The 22,947-nt window shown below is 40.3% G+C and overlaps 2 protein-coding genes across 2 annotated transcripts; one reads left to right on the forward strand and one right to left on the reverse strand.

Annotated features, from left to right (window-relative positions):
• Positions 1 to 3,255: 3,255 nt before the first annotated feature.
• LOC144642358 (uncharacterized) lies at positions 3,256 to 13,204 on the reverse strand. Its single transcript, XM_078501322.1, has 5 exons — positions 13,176 to 13,204; positions 5,776 to 5,805; positions 5,597 to 5,674; positions 4,955 to 5,023; positions 3,256 to 4,149 (listed from the first exon to the last, which is right to left on the reverse strand). Exons 1-5 carry the CDS (start codon positions 13,202 to 13,204, stop codon positions 3,414 to 3,416), a joined length of 942 nt encoding a protein of 313 aa, XP_078357448.1. The 3' UTR covers positions 3,256 to 3,413.
• A 440-nt stretch (positions 13,205 to 13,644) lies between these two features.
• On the forward strand, positions 13,645 to 22,679 carry LOC144644651 (sodium- and chloride-dependent transporter XTRP3-like). Its single transcript, XM_078504186.1, has 9 exons — positions 13,645 to 14,018; positions 17,223 to 17,680; positions 17,880 to 17,990; positions 19,227 to 19,436; positions 19,532 to 19,648; positions 20,065 to 20,263; positions 20,932 to 21,091; positions 21,615 to 21,777; positions 22,227 to 22,679. The coding sequence occupies exons 1-9, from the start codon at positions 13,790 to 13,792 to the stop codon at positions 22,425 to 22,427; spliced, it is 1,848 nt and encodes a 615-aa protein (XP_078360312.1). The 5' UTR covers positions 13,645 to 13,789; the 3' UTR covers positions 22,428 to 22,679.
• The last annotated feature ends 268 nt before the right edge of the window (positions 22,680 to 22,947 follow it).

A 22,947-nucleotide genomic window follows, 5' to 3' on the forward strand; every position in this document is an offset into this window, starting at 1 on the left:
GGGACACTGTCACCAGTTTCACTCCAAAAACTCAAGAGCCTTAAGTCATGGAAACTACGAATAGAGGGTCTCAATGGGGTTAACCGTTAGCCGTAAAACGGCCAAAAATTTAGCCGTTAGGCGTAAAAATTGGATAATTTTCACCGTTAGCTGTAAAATATGTTAACCGTAAAAAATGGTCAGTAATTATAAATAAACCAAACTAGTTCATTTCATCGTCCCAGAATGGCCCTGAGACCTAAAACATGTTTTTCAATAATGGAAATTAATTTTTAACTTTTTAAAACAATGAAAATTAAATTTTAACTTCGTTAACCATTATGGAAATTAATTAGCCGTTAGCCGTAACAAAGCCAAAATTTTAACCGTTAACCGTAAAAGCCACCACCCCATTGAGACCCTCCGAATAGTGGTCTCATTTTGTTACAAGTCACCACGGTCGAAAGGTGAATACCGTATGTGTAGGTGTAGATTGACTACTGACTGAGGCGATAAACAAGTCATATTATTTTTGATGCCATCAGGAACTTTAGATCTCAACTGATAAAGTCAGGCTGATTTTTTTCAAGTTTTGTCCTTGTGGACTGGGAAAACACCTAAAAAATATTATGGCTCGCTTCTTCCTTCAACAACAATTTACTTTTTATCTCCATAAAAAGAAACAGGCGATTCGTTCTCATACTGTGGGTGTTAATTAAAAGGGAGTGAAACCCTTTTTTGAATATGAAACCAATCTATTAATTCTACAATTGAGCGAAGGTTAATGAATAGGAATGGCTCAGTTCCTACGCAAGCCAAGGTGGTGCTCAATGAATTAGAACTAAAATAGAAATTATTTAAAACAAATCGAAAGCCAGTTGCTAGACTTTCTTCTTTTTTGCGCTTCTAGCTCAATAGATTTGGAGTTACTTTCAAGTGCTAAATTTCGGGATTTCGCAGTAAAAAGAATTATTATTATTTATATAATATTATTTATTATTATAAGACCACATAATTTTCCTCGATATGTTTTACTTAATGGAGTGCCTGTCGAGAACTGAAGACCGCTCACAAAAACTGTAATTACTTTTCCTATTAGCCATGTTCCAATTTTTGTTGAGTGTGGGAGTTTTAAAGGAATACTTTTCACCAACAAGCGGAATTTATCATCTTAAAGTCCATACTTTCTGTGTTATTGCGAAACAAACGTTCTTGAGCATGTTCTTGGAATTTTGCGACGTTAGAATGGCCTCAGACACATCCCGCTGTGTTTAATGGTCATACGGCGCTCGTTGCGGAAGATCAAGGGCTGCGAAAAGATAGAAAATTACGGGGATAAAGCTTGCAATCTTGAGAAGAGAAAATAGAATTATTAGTGAACAGAAGTCAAACAGCAATTACTATGCTATTCCTCGCAAGTGAAAAAGAGAAAGGCCTTGGCCGTCTCGCGACTTTGGCGTTCCCCAAATGCGCGCCGAAAAACTACACAGGCGCTTACTACGCAGGCTATCCCTTTGCATCGCAGCCTTTTTTCAAAACTAATAAATAGAAACTGAATGTCCATGAGCCGTATACAGTTTGAAAAGTATTTATCAGTGTGTCGCACAAATCACGTCAAAAAGTTAGAACTTGATGTTATATCTTTGATAGAAATGGGTATTAAAAGCTCTTCAATGTCGTAAGGTGTATATGTGAAGGCGTAGATTATAGCTTATGAGGAGCTCTCATGCAGAGGAAGTGTTAAGACCACAACTTAGAGCAAGGGTATAATTTCAGCAGATGTTTGCAAGACATCATGCATTTCGGTGCCAAAGTTGACCGAATTATTGCTCAAATGATGGCCAGTTCCTAGCATCGTGTACCAATCGCATGACACAATCATGGCCGGGAAATGTTTTGTTGTCATGCAGTCGGTCCAAAAGTAGACATTTAGTAGTCGACATGAGCTGAGCATTTAACAAGAAAGCATTGGCTGGAGAGGGGGGAGTGAAGGGTGACACCGTTGGGGGAGGGGTAGGTAGTTATTTTAGTATGTGAAAAGATATGTCGGTTGGAGGAAATATTCCGTTTGAAAACCAGGGACGGCGGAGAGGGAGGGGCTAGGGGGCTTTAGCGCCTCTCCCCCCCCCCCCACACACACACACGCACTTTTTTGCAACAACAAGAAAAAAAAGTATAATGAATTAAAAAATAAACGAGGATTTACTGAAAACTGATTGCGTTTCTGGACGCCATATTATTGATTTAGTTTGTAAAGGACGAAAGTAACAGCAGTTACTATTACCAAAATAGACTCGCCTTCAACTTAGATACACAAAAAACAAGTAAATGCGGACAATTATCTTATAATCAAAAAATATTAGGCTACTACAGGATCATGCCTTTTATTACTAAAAAAAAGTTGCTTTTAAAGGCGAGCGGTTATTTCATGAAAAGGCCTGTTTCATTGGTCAGTTTCGATTCGAACAACTGGGTTAAGTTTACTCGTGCTAAAGGTAATTTATTTGGTAACATTGAAGGTGAAATTGTCTTTTCTGTTTTCATACGTTCTGGTAACATCTCAGTTGCGGGTACTTCAACAACAAGACAAGGTTCTTGCCTTGATGTAAGGTTTAAAGGGTCAGTGAGTAGTTGTATCGAACGATTTGTGGAGCAACGTCTCTTTATCGCAACGTTTTGTCGTTTTAAGCAATTCTTTTACCAAAAAAATTTAAGCGTTGAACGTTTAAATTTTTAATTTCAAATGCATTTTCTGGTATCTAAGAGAAATTGAAATCCAAATTTTCCCGGGAGAGCATGTCACCGGACCCCCCCCCCCCCCAGTTGGTTTATGCTTCCGCGTTAGGGTTTTGGACCCCCCACCCCCTTCCCACTCGAATTCTCCCTGCGCGGTCCCTGGAAGAAACCTTCTTATCTTAACGAAATGAAAAACCTCTGATGGCGATTCAAGAGACGCTTTTCACAAGTTATTACAACTATCTATCTGTACATCTCTTTAATAGAGCTTTTCTACAAAATATCATTCAAATCTATATTTGTAGTCATTTTATGACTGTAAACAACCGTTGCTATGGCCGTTACCATGTAAACAACGTCTTCGCACTGTGTACATTCCTTGAATTTCACTCTCATCTAGAAGCAAATTTGGTAAAATTTATTCTGTAACCCCAAATAATAGTCCCTATCGAGTGGTTGTACTACAAGGCAAGGGTTCCACTGTATGTGTTTCAGATCTGTTTGTTGATCAGTCAATAAAGAGAGAACTCAAAATTACTCGTTATTTCCCTTTTATTCTTCGCGTTACATCATATGAAGAAAAAACCCTTTTACCTTTAGTCTTCAATAGTTACCGTTACTATTATTGTTAACAGTCTACATTTTAATCCAATCGGTGTCCCATCTGCGGACTACATCGTTGCTTTGACGCCAGGTTCTCATTTAAGGGGAGAGATCAGGAATTTGAACACGGACCAGCCACCTGAGCCAATCACCTTTGATGAGCTCAACCAATCATCACTTCCATCAGTTGGGGGTAATCGCTTGTAGAACTTGCCATCGTTGACGCCATGCAATTCACCCTCTGGCATGAAGAAAAGGAACTGAAAATCGCTCCAGCCCCCAGTGCCAATTAGCGTGGATGATCCTAGCCAGTTGTCATTTGCAGCTGTGGGAGGACTCCTCATGTGAAACTTGCCGTCTTCGACGCCGTATAGGATTCCCTTTGGATCGAAGAAAAGGAATTGGAAGACGGACCATCCGCCTGATCCCACCAGTGTGGCAGATCCAAGCCAGTTGTCACTACCATGTGCTGGAGGGAGCCTCTTGTAAAACTTGCCGTTGTGAACGCCGTAGAGCATGCCTTCAGGATCGAAGAAAAGGAACTGGAAGCCATTCCATCCCCCAGTTCCGATAATCGTGGCTTGGGCGACCCATTCCGCAGCCGAAACAAAATCAGGCGGTGACGCTTTGTAGAACTTGTCATTCAGTACTCCATATAAGGTACCATCTGGATGGAAGAACAGAAACTTGAAGTCGCTCCAGCCTTCTGATCCTATTTCTAAGGCATGTCCAAGCCAGCTGTCGCTGGCATACTGGGGAAACGTTCTCGTGTAGAATTTACCATCAGATGTAGTCACACCAAACAACAGATTCTGGCAAATTGGGACGGAGCTGAAAGAAACAAGACAAAGCTAAAAATATTAAATCTTATTATTGACCACTATATTTTAACGTAAGATTTTAGAAGATAATATCTCGTATTTTTTTTTTTTAATTTTCTTGTCATCGGTCAGCTTTACAATGTATCGATGTTTAAAGAAGAAATAAGAGATCAATTGCTGTCAATGACTGTTCAACATTGAAATTTATTGTCAAGGTATAGAACATGTTTAGTTTCACATCATTGTGTTTCGAGAGTTTTACCAAGAGGCATTCTTTTCTTATCTTAAATTTCTCAGTCGCAAAAAACAAAGATAAACCGATAAATACACCACTCCAGCCTCCACCACCAGACCGATAGGAAGACCACAAAATAGCCTTTAACACCCGGGGGGATGGGATACTCGGGATTTCAAGTGACGTGGATGATCGAATGGGAGCAAAAATCAAGAACCAAAAAAATCCTTAGGGTTTCCAACATAACCCCCAAAAATCCCTAGATCAAAAAATGACCCTTCAAAAATCAACAGCAAAACACGTTTGTTTGTACTTTATTCGCAAAACTATGCAGCCAAGGCACTACTACGAATCTTCAGATTGTTTTAAATACCCCAAAACATCTCTATTTAGATCAAAAAAAATATTTGCCAAATTCTCCTACCTAAAAAAATCCCGGAACCCCAAAAAATCCTTCGAACATCCCCGTCACTTCAAGTCCCGAGAACTCCCATGTGCTTTAAAAATAAACACAAATATAATCCCAGGGCTCAATGTTGGAATTTAGCCGTTTATTCAATCTTTCCACTGTGGTACTTACCAACAGCAGTTGATGGTTCCAAACACACTCATCAAAAGGCACAACTGCAACTTGAAGTCAATGATGAAGCTAAAAAATAAACGTGTATTCAATAAAATTACATTTGCTGACAACAAACAGCATGCAGATGAAGGAGATTTTAAATGCATAAGTCTCCCAAACACCCCCTCGACGGATTTACATTTATGATTTGGACGTCAAATGATGTCCCGCAATTTTCGGGAGACCCATTGGAATCGAAATATTTCTTGATATATACTAGAGGGACCTAAAATGGGCAAAATGGGAACTGGGATTTGGGCAAATTGTTTTATTGCGAAAATAGAATTTGGGTCACTGGGTCACTGGGACTGGAAATCACAAACAAAAAAAAAAACAATATGCTGGGAAATGGGATTACGGAAACATTGAGGCTGGGAATATGGGATCAGAAGTTCACAAAGAATTGAAAGTTTAACCGTTAACGACGGTCATTTATATTAGTCGGTTTATATTAGTGTTACATATGCGGTGAGAGGTGTGATTTAGCATTAACATACTTTCGCGTGGATGGAACTCGCAACTTAACCTGAACACGCAATCGGATTCCATCCGGTTTATATTTGTCGGTAAAACTGAGATCCTTGAAATCTTCTTGCCTACCTTGGGTATTCTTGAAGCAAATGTATCAGTGTTAACTGCAGATGGACAAGATGACGTCTGAACTGAAGCGATGATAACCTGCAGAAAATGAGTACATAGCAATAAACGGTTGGCTTTTAAACTGTAGCTTCTATTTGATTTCAAGAAGGACAAACTACTAAGTCTTAAACTGATCATACCTGTCTTTCTGTGGCAAACGTACAGCCTGACTAAAACGGAGAGAGCAATTAAAACCAATTGAGGGCGCAAGGTGCGTTGCAATGTGCTATTTTTATTGGTTGTCGATGACATACCAAGAAAGGTGATTGGCTGCATTGAAATGGTAACGTGTCCTTCTGCTCTTGTTCTTGCATGAGGACAACCTTGACAACGGTTACTGCTTTTGTAAGAATGGCTTAGGTGGCAAAGGTGTGAAATTTCCATATATATTACTTTAGATATAATAACACAGAAATAAACGAATTTTGTTTTCTTTTTGTTCAAATTAAGTGTTGAAGCCTAGTTTCTTACATTAGAATCTGCCATTCACATTGTACGAGTCATTTGTTCTTGATAACATTAAAATAACGTGTCTGAAACCCTTGAGAACCCTCCAAAAATTGTCTTGAAAATAACCTTTGTATAAAGTGAATACCGAAAGGTTACATACCGAAAAAGGGTGTCTCTGTAGAAAGCAACCTTAATAAAAAAGAACAGTGGTTAAACCCATGAGTGTGTGGGATATGTAACATTGAGGTCTTTTTATTGTTTGTTGACAACATTTTCAGTGATGGATGCATCGAAGCCGTGATCTGTGCAATTTTTTTTTTGGCCTAGGGCTATGCGGTGACCTTTTCACAGTATTGACAAAGGCCAACATATATCTATTCGTTTATATCTATTTCTTTTTTCATCAGTTCCATGCTCACTTTCCGGGCTTATTTGTCAGAGAGGAGAAGTCAGGAGAGCTTTCCATAATATTTTCTTCGCCGTTCTTGTCTTTGCTCCGAAGGTCTTTCCCGGCCGTGTTCTCCGGTTTTCCTCCCTCCCCCAAAAACCAATAAATTTCAGTTCGATCGGGAACAGTGGATGTATGTCACTGCAAATTCCCTTTTTTATTTCATTTTTTATTTACATTTGACAATTATTACATGAGGTCGTAAAAAACGTTATGTTACGTTTACCGTTAATTTCCCTTTTAAATTGATCCTTAATTTTGTTTTAGTCCAATAAACGTTTGAAAAGCAATGAAGGGCGCATTCGTTTGGGAATATTCCGGAATAAGACTATGAGCAGAATAGCCTAAATGGAAATCCAAGTATTCCGGAATGAGAAGAGCAGCCAAACGAACGCTAACTCGCATTAATCCAGTTATTCTTATTCCTGATTGATCCAAAAAGAACGCGTCCTAATTGTCAATAAACTTCGATCTTCCTGACTTTCTTTGGCAAACGTGAAGTATTTCTAGAATAAAAACAGTGATTAAAACACAGAAACATATTGATTGTGTGGGGTGTGCAAAATTGAAGTCTTTCTATTGTTTGTTGACAAAGTTTCCAGTGATGGATGCATCGAAAGAGTCTCGAAACCGTGACTTATGCCATTTTCAGCCTTTCGCCCAGGGCTATGCGGTAACTCTTTCACAGTCTTGACAACGGCCAACATATATCTATTCGTTTATATCTATTTCTTATATCAGTTCCATGCTTTTCGCTTTTTTGAGTCAAATATTCTGTTTGTCACGAACAAATTGAAACTCTTTGCAATACCTGACAGAGAGCGCGCTGATTTTTTTTATTCTTAAGTTGTGTTTAAAATACAAGAATACCAAACAATTGTTTGATTTTATCAGCCAGACATCATGCGCTCTAAGCTGAATATTTTTCCTTTTTTTTAGTAAAAATTCAATTTCACAGCAGAAGGCAAAACCTGTACGTATTACCTTGTATTTTCAAAGAAATGCTCAGCAAATCAGCGCAATATTTTATCAACGCAGAATGGTGTCATATCCTACCTGCAACTGATCACAGGTGATAAATAGTATAAGCCAAGATATCATCCATGCTACAATCGAAGCTCTCGTAAGTGGACACCCAAGGGACGCGAAAAAAGTGTCCGTAACTGTAGCTGGCCGCTTACGAGAATGGTTCTCGCACGCGGCCAGTAGAGGTGTAGGGGATAGATGGCCGCTTACGTATAATTACGGGAGCTTGTCCAGCTAACAATAACCGGACGGACGTGGATGACGACAAAACAAACACAGAAATATGGTACGTAAAATCATTGTGACGAACGGCGATGTGAAGTTGATTGATAAAAACAAGAAAGAGAGGTGTTTTATTGGATTTTCTTCGGGTTGTCCACTTACGGGAGCTTAAAAACAAAGAAAAAGTCTAAGTCGTAATCTGTGAAAGTGTCCGCGGCCGCTTACGGGAATATCCGCTAACGAGAATGTAAAAATACAGAGTTTGTATGGGAGTTAAAACGGGGTTTCTAACAAGGCGGCCGTAAGTAGGGCTGTCCGCTTACGAGAGTGTCCGTTAAAAGAGCTTCGACTGTAGAACTAAAATAGAAATTATTTAAAAGAAATCGAAAGCCAGTTGTTAGATTTTCTACTTTTTGCACTTCTAACTCAATGGATTTGGAGTCACTTTCGAGTGCTAATTTCGGGATGTGTTATTGCGGAACAAACGTTTTAGAGCACTGTTCTTGGAATTTTGCGACGCTATAATGGCCTCAGACACATCCCGCTGTGTTTAATGGTCATACGGCGCTCGTTGAGGAAGATCAAGGGCTGCGAAAAGATAGAAAATTACGGGGATAAAGCTTGAGGGTTCCTTCCATCTTGAGAAGAGAAAATAGAATTATTAGTTAACAGAAGTCAAATAGCAATTATGCTATCCCCCGCGAGGGAAAAAGAGAGCGACCTTCTCTCCTTTCCCCTCGCGTGGCCGTCTCGCGCCTTTCGCGTTTCCCAAATGCGCGCCCAAAAACTACACAGGCGCCTGCTTGGCAGGCCATCCCTTTGCACCACTACCTTTTTTTCAAAACTAATAAATAGAAACTGAATTTCCATGAGTATATCTTTGATAAAAATGTGTATGAAACGGTCTTAAAAATTTCAGTTAAAGTTCTTAAACGGTCGAAAGGTGAATACCGTATGTGTAGGCGTAGATTGACTGCATCAATGAGAATTTAGCCTGCGAGCTGGCTCACCTTGGGGCAAGTGTCGCGGCTTCGCCGCTCCCGTGTAACTCTCGTGCGTGCCCCAAGGTGAGCCTGCTCGCAGGCTAATGAGGATTGTGCTCCCATGCAAGGAAGCAGTGTTGTAGACCACAAAAAAATTACAGGGAAGGTTTAATTTTAGCAGATGTTTTCGATATCAAAATTGACTGAAATATTACCCAAATGATGGTCAGTTGTAGCAACTAGTAAGGCAGTCTGAAAAAGCGTAGGCAGTCAGAAAGTGTTTTTGTATAGAGTTGTTTGTGGGCAAGTAAAGCGTGGGCAGAGAAGAGCTGCGCTTTAACTGAAACGTCGATCCGATCAACTGCTAAATTCCTTGAAATTTGCACGAGGTAAAAAATTAGCTAAAACTGTCAAACTTAGGCAACCACAAAGTTACTACAGTACGTCGAACCTCCTTGTGCGGCTACCTCTAGTAGGCGACCATTTATCCGAAATACCAAATTTGGCAAATCACTGTCGTAATTGACCACCTCTCGTAGGCGACAGCGACCACTTTTAGGTATTGTGGTTTAAAACAAATTTTGTATTGCTTTTAACCTGCGGTAGTTAACATGATCTGACCTCATTCGAGCGCCAATTGGATAAAGAGACGCCTTGCAACCCTTATATGACGATAAGTTTGTTATTGCATTACAATAACGCTTTTTTCTCATGTCCGATGTTCGCGAGTGACTACTGCCGTTTCATCTTGACATTGCTAGAATTACAATTTGGAAATTGCACTGGACGCGCTAAAATGTATTTAAATTACTGAATGTGTTCCTGAACATTGAAAACGTTTTAGGGTTTATGACTTAAAAAGCCTCTGAAATGACTACAGGCTGGTAGCTGCGTGGTTCGAGGAAGGCTCGATTGTATTATCGCAAGAATTCGAACACCCATATACCAAACTTTGCGACTGTTGTAGTGCGACGATATTTCTGCCTATAAAAACTGTAAAACAACAAAAAGCAAACACTGGGACTTGATATACGACTACGCTTAACTATGTCTTTAATATTAAACTAGTCTACAACATACTAAGCTACTATTAACTACAGCGCGTGTTGGGCGATTTTTGGCGGGAAGCATTCACTTTCGAACGAAGTGCGGAAAGCCCGGGGGGGGGGGGGAGGGTACTCCCTATAATGGCCTATACGGGGAGGCTCCGCCCGAAAGGGGTACCTTTTTCAGGCTTCAGGTATATTAAAGGGTAGGGATTTCACGCGTTTAAGTATATGAAAGGCTATGAAAATATGTCATTTGGCTATTTAAAAGGGCCTTTAATTAAAATATTTCGAACAGACGCAATTTATGGCTGTATTATTTTAATTTGTTAAGCGCTACATAAAAATGACAAGAAAACGTCCTATTTTAAGTCCATGCCATGTCTCTTAGGTAAATGAAAGGGGTACATTTTTTCAGTTATAGGTATACGAAAGGGGTAGAATTTCTGTCAAAAATGGTATATAAAAGGGTAAGGGATTAGAACTTGGGGCGGAGCCTCCCCGTATAAAACCTTTTGGAGTACCCCCCCCCCCCCCGGAGGCGGAAAGCTTGTTGAGAAAATAAAACTAGAAAGAATTTACAAGGTATAAAACTTTCGCAGGATTTTCAAATACGCATGATAAATGTAGAATCGAAATGGCAGGAAATCTATAATATATGTTTGTCTGTTCAACAAGGCGATATTGGAAAACCACTGACAAATATTCCAAACGATTATGTTCAGTATGTGTTTATCTGATTACTGTATTAGATACGGCTTGACGTGATATTACTTGGAAGATTCTATTTTTTATATATATGTTTAGCTATCTTATGCTCTGTCTGTAAATTATCATCACTTTTATACCAAGCTCAGCTTGTAAACGTTCTCTAACTAAATCAGACAGATTGGTCAAATGCAGAGTGCATGCGGGGTCCAACGAGTCCAATCTGGCCAGACATATCAAGTTAGCGAGAGAAATATGTTTTTCAGTGATCGATATAAACTCATTAAAAGTATGGCACGCCAGGAGAAATGACAATTATTCTGAAGATATTTGTCGTAACATCATTCTGAGGGCCGAATTGTGTTTAAAGCTTTTTAGCTTTGTAAGCCGTGGAGGCGCGGTCACCTAATTATGGTTGGTAAAGAGAACTATAAGAGCTTCATTCACGGAGGGCCTCTTCGTATGAGCCCGGTTGACAGGCCCAGTTTACGAGATCTCACCTCACTCCTATTTCCTTTGTAAAAATTTCGATGCGTTCATATGAGAAGGTGGGCCAGTCCGGTTAACGAGATCGCGGTTTCTACAACCAAATATCTCGGCAACCGGGATGGAAGTTTCCCATATGAACACTTCAGCCCGGGTAACCGGGATGAAACTTCTTTGACAAAATAGCTTGGCTTTTGGGAGGCACTGGATTTGCCGCACAAATGGCTTTGGATTGTGATAAATGCGTGTATGTGTTTTGCCTTAAAGATAAACAATGGTTCGTGTTTTCAACTTATACCATGACAGAAGAGGGGAACCCTTATAAAAAGGACATGCGGTTTGTCGCAGCTAAAAAGACCCCCACTCTGGCTTAGGGCCTCTTCATATGATCCCGGTTGACCGGGCTGGCCCAGTTACCGAGATATCGGCTCACTCCTATTTTCTTTGTAAAATTGTTGATGTGTTCATATGAGAAGGCGGGCTAGCCCGGTTGCCGATATCTCGGTTTCTGCAAACGAGATATCGGCAACCGGGAAGAAAATTTTTCCATATGAACACTTCAGCCCGGCCGCCGGGACGCAACTTTTTTTGAAAAAATAGCTTCCCTTTCGTAACTGGGCGGTCAAAATGGCATAATTTTGCCTTGTATCTATTTCCACTTTAGAAATATGCGAATTAGCTTTATAAGTAAAGTTACAAGGGTCGATAATAAAAGCTACGATAGTCGCAAAAGATGCAACTTTATGTGTCGCAATTTTGGTTTCGTTTCTTGAATGTTATCCCCATCAACCGGGCTAAAATTTTCCATATGAACAGACGTCAAGATCTGTCCTGGTAACCGAGACAGCCCGTTTACCGGGCTCATGTGAAGAGGCCCTTAAACAGCGCGGTCAAATTTTTTTAATTTTGGTACCGGGCTCATATGACATGAAGAGGCCCGAAGAGACTACTTGACTTCGCTGTAGTAGAAGAAAGTCCGTCAATGCCAAGCTATGCCAGATTGCTGCTCGCTGCTCACTTCAACTCCCGCGGCTACTATATATACACGGAACCGCGTTTGATTTGCATGCCAAACCTTCAGTAGTCGGGGAGATGAAAATTGATGCAACCTGCCGTGAAAGGCAGGTTAACAGTTAATAGGAGACGATCAGTGGAACGATTAGGTGGGCGATGGGGGGAGGGGGATCTTCGTTAATAGATCAATCTAATTGCCTCTCTGCCTACAGCATTGCTGGCCATTGCATATAAATAAAATTAGAGTATGAAGAAACCTGTCAGCTTTGATGTCCACTGAAGAGTGCAAAGAGTGCATGCGTTTCCTGGTGACTTGTTCCCGGGGCAACATCATCAACATGATCCGATCAATGGACCAATGAACAGTGAAACTGCATAAATTTGTCGTCCAAGCAATCATTCTGATCATTGATAAGGGTTATCAGGGTTGTTAGGTGAGTCACTTTCCATGTACCTAATTTCTGATTTGATTTGACATTAATTGTACAGCAAAAAAATTCTGCTGATAATATATGCTTCGAAACGATTAATAAAAAATTTCAGATATGCGTGATATGGAAAATAAGATTGTAATTAGAAAACAAAACGCGGGCCTTTTGTTTTTGGCAAATTGAATTAATTATAAGCTTACCTCTAGCTTTTGAACTAACCATTTAACAATACTATATAACAACGCCTTTTTCTTTTGGCGATCAACAGTCTTCTTAGTTTAAGAAACGTTTTCCATTCTAGTTAAGGAACGTTTCCATACAAGTTCAAATCATGCTACACAATATTTCTAACTAATGGATATTATACGTCTGTTTGTAAACTCGACGAATTCAATTTTACCATCAACTACGTCGCACAAAACAGGCATTTTTGCGGACTATCGATAAGCGATTTTCGAGCTCAGTTTGAACAAAATCAAGCTTAACTTGATATTTTTCGACAAATGCAATAGAAAAAAAATTGTCGAAAAGAGAACAAATTTAAGTATGGAAAGCGTGACGAAATGGCAGGTAAAATGACAGCCGTTTCAAGTCCCTGACTGACGCTACAATACATTTTAAATGCTAGCAGCATCACTCACAAAATGATCAGTATTCATATCATATGAATGCTGTCAAAATCTGTCAAAAGTTTTCTCTGTTACTGTTTAAGCGAGCATAATTTACCTCAACCTAACAGAAATGTCTAAAGCCATGTCTAACGTAGAAGAGCAGCGGGCAGGATACAGTTGTGTATTTTTATGTCGCTAGAAAACAAACAATTAATTTACGCTCTGCGTAGGTGTTGCAGAAGAGGGCTAAACGAAAAAATATAAATTTGTTTATTCTGGGTTTTTAAAAAGCACGTTCGTGCAACAACAGACGTCTATTTACTATTAACAGCAAATTTCTGCTTTAATTTATTATTTAACGTGGATCAACCGTCTTCTTAGTCGACAACGTTTTGCATATAGGAAAGGCTTACTGCATGGCTGAGGCGGTTTACGTTTGAGTAAAAGACATATTTTTATATACCGGCCGGAGAACTTGCACAAAGAGTTTTATGCTAAGTTTGCTTATCAGAGGTCACGCGTGAAATACATTCAATTTTTCACGTCCAACATTGACGTTTAACAAAAACTTGAATGAGCAAATTTTACAACTCGTCAAACCAGTTATGCACGGTTTTTCAAGATTTGACTTTATTGATTCTTATTCATGTTTTCAACCCTCTTGTCCGCTAGGCTTTAGACGGGCGCTGTTTTTTAGTCGTTTCACGCAGTTCATAACTCGGCCAAACGATGTCTAGAGAAGATCTAAGCGACAATCACGTTACACTGGCCCTAACCAAGGCGGACAGCGTCGACGAAACGAAAGACAATTCCGAGGGAGACGTAGAGAACGATGTGGATGTTCAAGAGGGCCAGACCTGGGGAAATAAAGCTCAGTACGTACTTGCAACTCTTGGCTTCTCTGTTGGATTCGGTAATGTGTGGAGATTTCCTTACTTGTGCCAGAAAAACGGAGGAGGTAAGCCTGTCATACTAAATCGCGGGAAAAAAAACGATATTTAAATTCGATATATTATAAATCTATCAATAGCACTCGGCAATTGATAGGTACTGGCGATCGATAGAAGTTCGATTTTTCAGCAAAAATGTTGATCGATTCTCAAACGAACAACATAAAAATCGACAAAAAGCGTAGTTGCGTTGGTTTCCGCTGAAAGTTGATATAACAAATGTATTTTGTACTAGACCAAAGATGGCTTGTTTCCTGTTAAATGAACCGCAGAGATAATTTTTGGCGATATTGGTCACGCGCTATTACACCAGGTTATTAGCCAAATGTTTTTAACCATTTCCGATCAAATTAATCCTTCAATCAACCCAGAATCACACAGCTTATACAATGACTATGGAACAAAGGATTTACAACTGAGATTCAGACAAACTGAGAGATAGCAGTTTTCTTGAACACGAGTTAACTGTAAAGGCGACATATTTAGAACTTGAGGAATCTATCTTTTATGTATGTTATTTATTAATAACTGTTTTTACTATAAGCAGACAGAACCGAGACATTGTAATAACTACATTTTTTTGATGCCACCCATCAGGGGTCAGAGCTTCATAACTAAAAAATTTCTGGAATCGATAGTTATCGTTTTCTATTTCGGTTGATCAACTCAAAGCTTTGTGAACTCGATAATTGGTTTTTTGGTTGGTTGTGATGGTAAAATGTGATATGCTTTTGGGTTTGGTTTTCCTCACCAGTTAAGGGATTAGAAGGGGGAGGGCGGAGGAATCTTGGGGGGGTCACTTATTTTTTACAGTGGCAGGGAGGGTTCGATTCAAAGGGGGGGCGAAAACACTGCATTTCCAATAATCTTAGTGATTGTGAGCCCGCCCGCGGTGCTCGTCTTCGGAGGAACGCTCTTTAACAGTATGATCTATGCATTTGCAGCTTGTTGTATCGCTTAGATTTTTGTATCTGACGATCAGTGATACTGTCACTCGTAGTGACCACAGTGTGAGGATCGAGCAAGATTTTTTACCTACCGCCCTTTTTCTTTTGGCAATTATATTTTTTTCCCCGAGCCCACGTCCCGGTTATTTATTTTACCTATTTTATAATTTTCGATATAGCCCATGTTAGCTGAAAATTTTTTGATTTTTCTTCGCTCCCTATGCTTCCGGTAGAAAGCTTTGGAAACAAAGTTCATCTTGAGACATTTGTGCAGAAAATGTAATATTTCGCAAGTTGAATAAGGTAATTTAGAGGCTGCCAGTCGATGTCCAGCCACATATTACTTGATCTGCCTATCGTTTCGTGCGTTTCTCGACCACCAGCTATGAAAAGTTTCCAAGGAGGTCGTTTTGATGGTGTTTTTGAGGAAGTAGTGAGAACCGTACATATTGTATATATTTCAGTTTACTTTACTTTTTCAGTGCGCGGTTATTGAGAGGAGTGTTTGAAGAGGGGAAGAAGATTGTGGACAGGGTGCTTGGAAGCGCTTCATGGGATGCCTTTTTTGTTTTAAATTCTGCAAGATCGTAGAAATTACCTTTTCTCCAATAGATGATCACGTAAACAAGTTTTGAGTGAACCAATTTTTATAAAAAACTGGCTTCAATAAAATGTTACGTTGAACTGCGGACAATGCCGCACGATCCCTGCAAATGACAAGCGACCAAGTTTCGTCCTCAGTGGCCCCAGAGCCCCACCACAATGAAATCAACGATGCCACGAGGACGAAAATTCTCGTTTTTAATTCTCACGTAAATGGACCATTGTGTTAATTAGTTTTGATCCTTGCTTAAGTGTGTTTGTTATTTTTCGCATTTTTGAGCGTTAAAGGTCACTTCTGATGCTCAGTTTTCGCCGGAGGGACGTGGAGACGAGAAGAGAAGCAAGCGGGGAGGAGGGAGTGAGGGAGTGTGTGTGTGTGTGTGGGGGGGGGCGCATGCACTAGGGGAGGGCCTCCACACACTACAGGGGGAGGGCCAAAAGCTGAAACACACAGGGACCCCGGCCCTCCCCCCTCTAAAAAATGAATGGTCCCTAAAGTGCTTTTCGATTTTTTTTTAAGTGTCGAAAGTAATTTGCGTTTGCATTGGTTTTGCAATACTCGCTCAGATCAGTTAACATCTCGAGTTACTGATCAGAAGTACAACCAAAACCAATCGTGTCTCACTCGCGCATGTTTTCCCGCGCTTCGTGACGGCTACGCGATGTATTTGCTTCGAGTTTTGATTGGTTCACTGGATTGTCTGTGTACTTTGTGATTGGCCAGGGAAACTATCAAAGACGTCATCAAACATCGTCTACACTGTGCATCGCACACAACTATCGAGGAATGTGAGCCCACATAACGTTGTGCGTTTACCGCGAAATATGCAACGACGTCATATAGATTCGGTTCTGATTGGTTGCTTTTTCCCGCTTGGGCTTGCTTTGTTTTTGAAGCGGTGGCCAATCGATCAAACATTTGCTCGTGGAGCAAAATGTTGGATGAAAATGCTTGATCTAGATGAAACATGGGAAACCATTTAAATGCAATGTGGTGAGAGAGGCGGCTAAACGGTCAGACTTGCTCTTCCAACATGATGTTGGACAAAAATGTTTGATCGTTTCAGCCTGGGCTTAACGACACTCAACTGTAAACTTCTTTATTGGGAAAACCACTTTACTAATTTGATTGACATACACAGAATGAAATGTGGACCGTCTTCTTGGCGCGGATCTTAAAGGTTGAGGTTTCTAAAACCTCATTAACCTTTCCAAATACGGCAAAAAAAGCGAAAAAAAAAATACTCCTCTAAACAATCTCATGGATATAAATATACAGATCTTTGCATTAATCCTTCTCTAGAGCACTGTCTCATTATTGTTTGAAAGCACCTAGGCCTAGTCAACTATTTAATTCCCTTGCCGAATCATTCTCCCTACTCCTTGTAACGGCAAGCGCTTACTCCCAAAACAAGAGCAATTTTTTTTCGGTTTGTTTAGTTTTTTCATGCGGTTGTTTCTACAGGATGGGAGAATGAGTTGAGTTGTTCTATTGGAAATTAACTATACTGGTTCAAAGTAACGCCTTGATACATATGTCATGAACGTTTCCATTTGTGCACAGAAAATTGAGCAAAGTGTTCTGTGATGAAAGAAAGATGGAAAAAGCTTCTGAAATATAACAGCCGGGTTTATTATAATTACATTTGTTCATTTCACCAGGTGCATTTCTCATCCCGTACTTCATCAGCCTGGTCTTGCTCGGCATTCCACTGTTCTTCCTGGAACTTGCCATTGGTCAAAGCACCCGTCAGGGTCCCATGGGCGTGTGGAGGGCTATTCACCCCTACCTGGGAGGGGTAGGGCTTGCTTCGGCCGTCGTGTGTGTTCTGATCTGCATGTACTACAACATGATCATTGGCTGGTCGTTTTATTATCTGTTTGCATCGTTTCAAGACCCCCTGCCTTACTCCTCTTGTCCCAGTGGTCCAAACTGCACCGTAAACGAGGAATGTAAACTTGCCGGTCGGACGCAGTATTACTGGTACACAAAAACGCTTACTTCCACAACATCCATTGAGGATATGGGTGATTTCCAATGGCATCTGTGCCTTGTGTTACTGCTGGCATGGATTGTCCAGTACTTGTTCGTCAACCGCGGAGTCCAGTCGGCCGGGAAGGTAATATAACTTGCATTGCATAAGAGGGGAATTATATAAACAGCTAAAGTTTTATACGTAAAAAATGCCCAGCGCTATTCGGTCGGTTGTCAGTGCAGGGCTAATTTCTAGCATGCTAACGAGTTTTCACTTCATTTGAAAGTCAAAATATCCTACTTTATACTCAGTATACTGATATTTCTCTTCTCTTTGTCATCAGGCAGTATACGTGACGGCTACAATGCCTTACATTGTGTTGGCAGTTTTCTTTGGAAGAGCGATTTCACTGGAAGGATCCGTGGATGGAATAAAACACATGTTTAAGCCTCAGGTAAACACAGGCGTTTCAGTAAAACACACAAACCAAACAAGCTAGCTTTTTCATCCCAAAAACTGTTTCAAAAGTCGTACAGTTACAGCATTTTCAATATCGAATTGTTTAGGTTAAGTAGTCGTTAGGAAAGCAAATCATTTTTACAATGTAAATGACATAAAAACGACGAAAACTTTAGCGGAATGATTTGCCAGCAGCAAGAAAGAAATAAACGCGATAAAAATCAGATAAAACAAAAAAGGAACAAGAATGGTTTAAATAAGGGGCGATAGAGATGGATTACGCACGACTAACATGGACAATTTCCCCGTGCACGTACTGATTACGCGGATGATTAGAGTACGCCTTGTACTTGAGGTCGCGAGGAGTCCCCATCAGCGTTCACTTTGAGTTCTTGTACATGCTCAAGTACCATGTGATCTCAAGTACAACAATCCAGTTGTATAACCCAACTAAATGCTGGACGCAGAGATTTTAGAGCAACCTCTTTCCCAGGGTCTCTCTCTCCCCGCCATACTGAGCTATATAGCTATTGCCTTCGTTCTAACAAAAACCCATAGCTATGCGCCAGTACTTATGTGAAACAGACTTATCTAACAAAAAATGTGGATAAAATACAGCTTTTTATTTCTAAAGTCAATTCACTTTAAGGAGGCTCGATGTAGTTTTTTTAGCCGAAGGGTGGTTGTTTTGAAAATTAAAATTATCTAGGAAGCCAATGTTCGATTTTTGCCAAAATACACCATAATGATCAAATATGACCAAATTTTAATTTTTTACCCGTCACTTTGTCACAAAGGTTACCATAGCAACCATTGACGTTTTCTGGTAATTTTAATTTAATAATTGGCTTCCTAGGTAATTTTAATTTTCAAAACAACCACCCTTAGGCTAAAAAAACTACATTGAGCCTCCTTAATGAGGGTCTATTATAGAGGGGGTCGTACATTCTGCACGTCGCCATTTTTGGTTCTTCCTAGAACTTTGTTTCCCTAAAGACCGAAACAGCAATAATCTCTTAACCGTAAACCGCCAAATAAATAGGAATGTACCCGCAATCCGACATTTAAAATTGGCTTAAGCCGCCAAACCACAAGAGTAAAATAGGCCCTCTGAAATGCATAGTATCTGGTCAACCCCTTTATACCACTAAGGTCAAGCGGTACGATACAGATAGAAGCTAAGAGGAATCTGGTCAGGTTATAGATTAATGTCCTTGATTTTAACGTTCAGTTTTCCAGACTAGCAAATCCTGTTGTTTGGCTGGAGGCCGCTACACAAGTGTTCTTTTCTGTTGGTGTTGGTTTTGGAACACTCGTTGCAATGGGAAGTTACAACCCGAAAAACAACAATTGCCGGCGAGACGCCATCTTTATCTCTTTGGCCGACAGTTTCACGTCAGTCTTTGCGGCTGTTGTAGTGTTTTCGGTCCTTGGTTTTAAGGTAAGGTGTACTTGGAGAGTCTCGTTAATTTGAAACCTGAACATTCCTGTACATATCTCACACATTTCATTTTGGCATCCGTCTTGTGTTCACAGGCACACGAGTCATATGCAAACTGCTTGGCGTTATATGGTGGAGTGAACAATACTCATCTTCCTTCCGGAATGACTTTTGATGAAAAATGCCACAATCTAGAACACTGGTTATCAGAGGTAACAACAACTGGCCATTTTACACATATCGTACACCAAAGGAAAGGAGTTTTGCATTTACCTGCTCAAAATGAAATATATTTGTTAGAAAGACAGACAGACAGAACGACGGACGGACAGACAGGCAGACAGACAGTCAGACCTGAGACAGACATATTAGAACAGAATACACAACAACACGAGTTGCTGTACGTTCCTACATACTAGCTTATTTGAGTTATGTTTGTTCAACAGACAGTCAAATGGACAGACAGACAGACAGACAGACAGACAGACAGACAGATAGACAGGCAGAAAGGCAGACAGACAGATTAGAACAGAATAGACAAAAACACAAGTTGTACGTTCGTTTCCCTGTCGTGGGCCAATTCTAAACATTCAAAACTATGCATACTTGATATTTTCGATCTCTTTAGACTTTTCAAGGTCCTGGACTGACATTCATTGCCTTTACTGAAGCCATACTTTTGATGCCCGCGTCTCCACTGTGGTCAGTACTGTTCTTTTGCATGTTGTTGTCTCTTGGTCTTGGCAGTATGTTTGGCATGTTGGAGGGTGTACTCAACCCGCTGCACAATCAGAAGTTGATTCCTCTGCGGAAGGAAATACTCACAGGTAAGCTTTTACTAAGAGCTAGTCTAAGAGCAGTCCATCAGCAGGCAAGTGGCCGCGATTTCCTACGACAATTTTTACACCAGCTCAGTATTTTTTGCTTCACACTCGATGGACTAAAAAAACTGAGGCTACTCGTATTCAACGTTATTCCACTAGGCCTGGCACTAGGCAATGTTTCGTGCAGCGTGTGTTGTTATTTTTGCGGTGCACTGGCAAGAAAAGTTTTTCTTGTTTGCGAGGAAAATTGCAAACAACGTCGCTTAGCAAAGCATCAAAAACTTCTTTGAAGCGTACTGTATTTTCCCATTTAAACGCCTGGTTTTGAATAAACGCCGGCTTTTCCAAGTTGAAGTTGTTAATACGCCCCTCAAGCATTTATTCGAGGTATAATAAGCTGTAGGAACAACGACAAGGTATATCTCAGCAATGAATAAAAAAACCTGTCCTTAATCATCATCAGCCTCAAAAAAAAAAAACTGCAGGAGTCAAATAATGCCGGTTCTACTGGGCCAAGTTTACAATTAACGTCTGGGTCTTTTGATTTCGCGATTCTATAGAATCTTTGTTGTTATTGTATATGTTGTTTAAGTTAAATTTTCTTTCTGGTCCCTCTGTCTTACCAAGCGCGGCGCATGTATTAAACATCTGATGTCGGATGTCTCTTCTAGGAGTTTTGTGTCTCGTTTCTATGGTGGTTGGTTTGCTGTTCTGTCAGAGGTCTGGGGAGTTCTGGCTGCAGATGTTCGACAGCTATACAGCAACACTACCGCTTCTGTTCATCTGCTTCTTTGAACTTGTTGGAGTTTCATGGATCTACGGCGCTAACAGGTGGGGACTGACACGAGAGCATTATATAGGCTTAAAACGCTCAACATTACATACCGTAAAATGCTGGTCATAAGCGTACATGGGAGTGACTATTAAGCGCTCAGTTGATGTCGTGAGACTTCTAATTTTTTCATACACGAGTTAAGAGGATTCGAACCTGGGTCGCCGGCATGCCGAGCGGGAATGATATTCACTAAGCCACCGACGACCAACAGCAAGAATCTTAATTTTTTTAGATAGAAATCCTAACCCTAATATAAAAGCTAAGCGCAAGCAACCCAAGCTAAAGTAGACTACCAGGAGTGCTATTTAGGCTAACCGGAGTGCTAGTTAGGCTAACCGAACACTATTTACACATTTAGGCTAACCGGAGTGCTAGTTAGGCTAACCGAACGCTATTTAGGCTAACCGGAGCGCTAGTTAACTAGCTAACCAAGGTGTCTCGCTATTGTCTCGCGACATCAACTGAGTGCTAAATAGTTAGTCCCAAGCGTGCAATAAATCTTTTTCGCGGCTCTTCCAGGTTCAGTGACGATATAGAGTACATGATCAACGCACGGCCTGGCTGGTACTGGCAAATAACCTGGCGGTTTGTGTCTCCAGTGATAGTCCTGGTGATATTTGTCTGCAGTGTGATTTTCATGGGAATGAAACCAGCTACATACTCAGTTTGGAGACCAAATAAGGTAAATTGTTTCATTTCCTTGTATTTGTTTATGCTGGACTGTTTCAATAAGTGCAGAACGTCTTTTTATTACGGTCGAACCTACGCTAACAGATAACTCCGGTAGGAGGACACCTCCCACTATGAATTGAACCATTTAGTTAAATGGTCCTAGCCACCCACAAACACTACATTTTTAACCTGCGATAAGCGGACACCTCTCCTGTACACTAATTATATCTAGTCCCAAAGGTGTCTATTTATAAGGGTGGTTCGACTGTGTGCCATAAAAAGACTAAAACTTCCATGTTCAATCTAGTTGTCAAGAAACGAAATTGGCATTGATGATCCTTTTGTAGCGATTTTTAACAATACATTAGTGGCTGGGTATGGGACGATTATTTCAAGAGCAATTCCGTCTATTAAAACTAGTTTTTAATCCTTTTTTTTTTCTTTATTTGTTTTCTCCAGGCTGAAGTAGAGAGCGTGGAGTACCCTTCCTGGTGCTACGTCATAATTACTTTTCTCATCTGTGCATCTTGTTTGTGTATACCGGTGGTGTTCCTTGTACGATTATTTCAACGATTTAGAGCGAGGAAAAAAGGAAACACCGAGATTGTTAAACCACTAAATGACGACGAAGGGTCCAAAAACAAGCATCTGTACTATTAAGTTGAGACGAACTTAACCCAATGTGGACATAACTGAACAAAGTCTTTGGATCGTAATTCAATATAGATCTATTAAACAGGTCCAAGGCAGTATAACTGCTAAAAGGCAGCAAAAAGGTATATATTTGAATAAGCTACACTAAGATGTATAAACGTGGGGCTTATAAGCACTGTATAAGAAAAAAGCCGAAAAAAAGAGGTAACTTTGAATTACCGCTGCTGGTAGACAACTGTCGAAGTGTGTCCCTTAACTAGAAGAGGCGACTCGGCCGCGGGTCAGGCTGAGTGGGGCAATAAAATTTCTGCACGCTGGACACACATTCATTTATTAGAAGATCATTATTTAAATAAAAAGACATAAAACTCTGTTAGTTCCCCGGGGGTCTTATTTCTTTCATCAAAATGTAACACCAAAAACAAAAAAGTAGATGTGGTAACCAGGGAGGCATAGTCCAGATTTTCCTCTAGGCTTACCCGATTTTTGGAGAGATATGAAGTTTATAGAGAGAAATATAGTAAAT

This window comes from Oculina patagonica, chromosome 2, assembly GCF_052425735.1.
Source record: "Oculina patagonica isolate OP01 chromosome 2, crgOcupat, whole genome shotgun sequence".
NCBI classification, from domain to species: Eukaryota; Metazoa; Cnidaria; class Anthozoa; order Scleractinia; family Oculinidae; genus Oculina; species Oculina patagonica.

Excerpts from the sequence above, each read along its gene's own strand:
- LOC144642358 (XM_078501322.1), bottom strand. The coding sequence starts at position 13,204 with ATGGCTTTAGACATTTCTGTTAGGTTGAG. Across the intron at positions 5,806-13,175 it reads GACATTTCTGTTAGGTTGAG|TCAGGCTGTACGTTTGCCAC; the intron begins GTAAATTATGCT and ends TCTCCGTTTTAG. Across the intron at positions 5,675-5,775 it reads CGTTTGCCACAGAAAGACAG|GTTATCATCGCTTCAGTTCA; the intron begins GTATGATCAGTT and ends CATTTTCTGCAG.
- LOC144644651 (XM_078504186.1), top strand. The coding sequence starts at position 13,790 with ATGTCTAGAGAAGATCTAAGCGACAATCACGTTACACTGGCCCTAACC. Across the intron at positions 17,681-17,879 it reads GAGTCCAGTCGGCCGGGAAG|GCAGTATACGTGACGGCTAC; the intron begins GTAATATAACTT and ends CTTTGTCATCAG. Across the intron at positions 20,264-20,931 it reads GCGGAAGGAAATACTCACAG|GAGTTTTGTGTCTCGTTTCT; the intron begins GTAAGCTTTTAC and ends TGTCTCTTCTAG.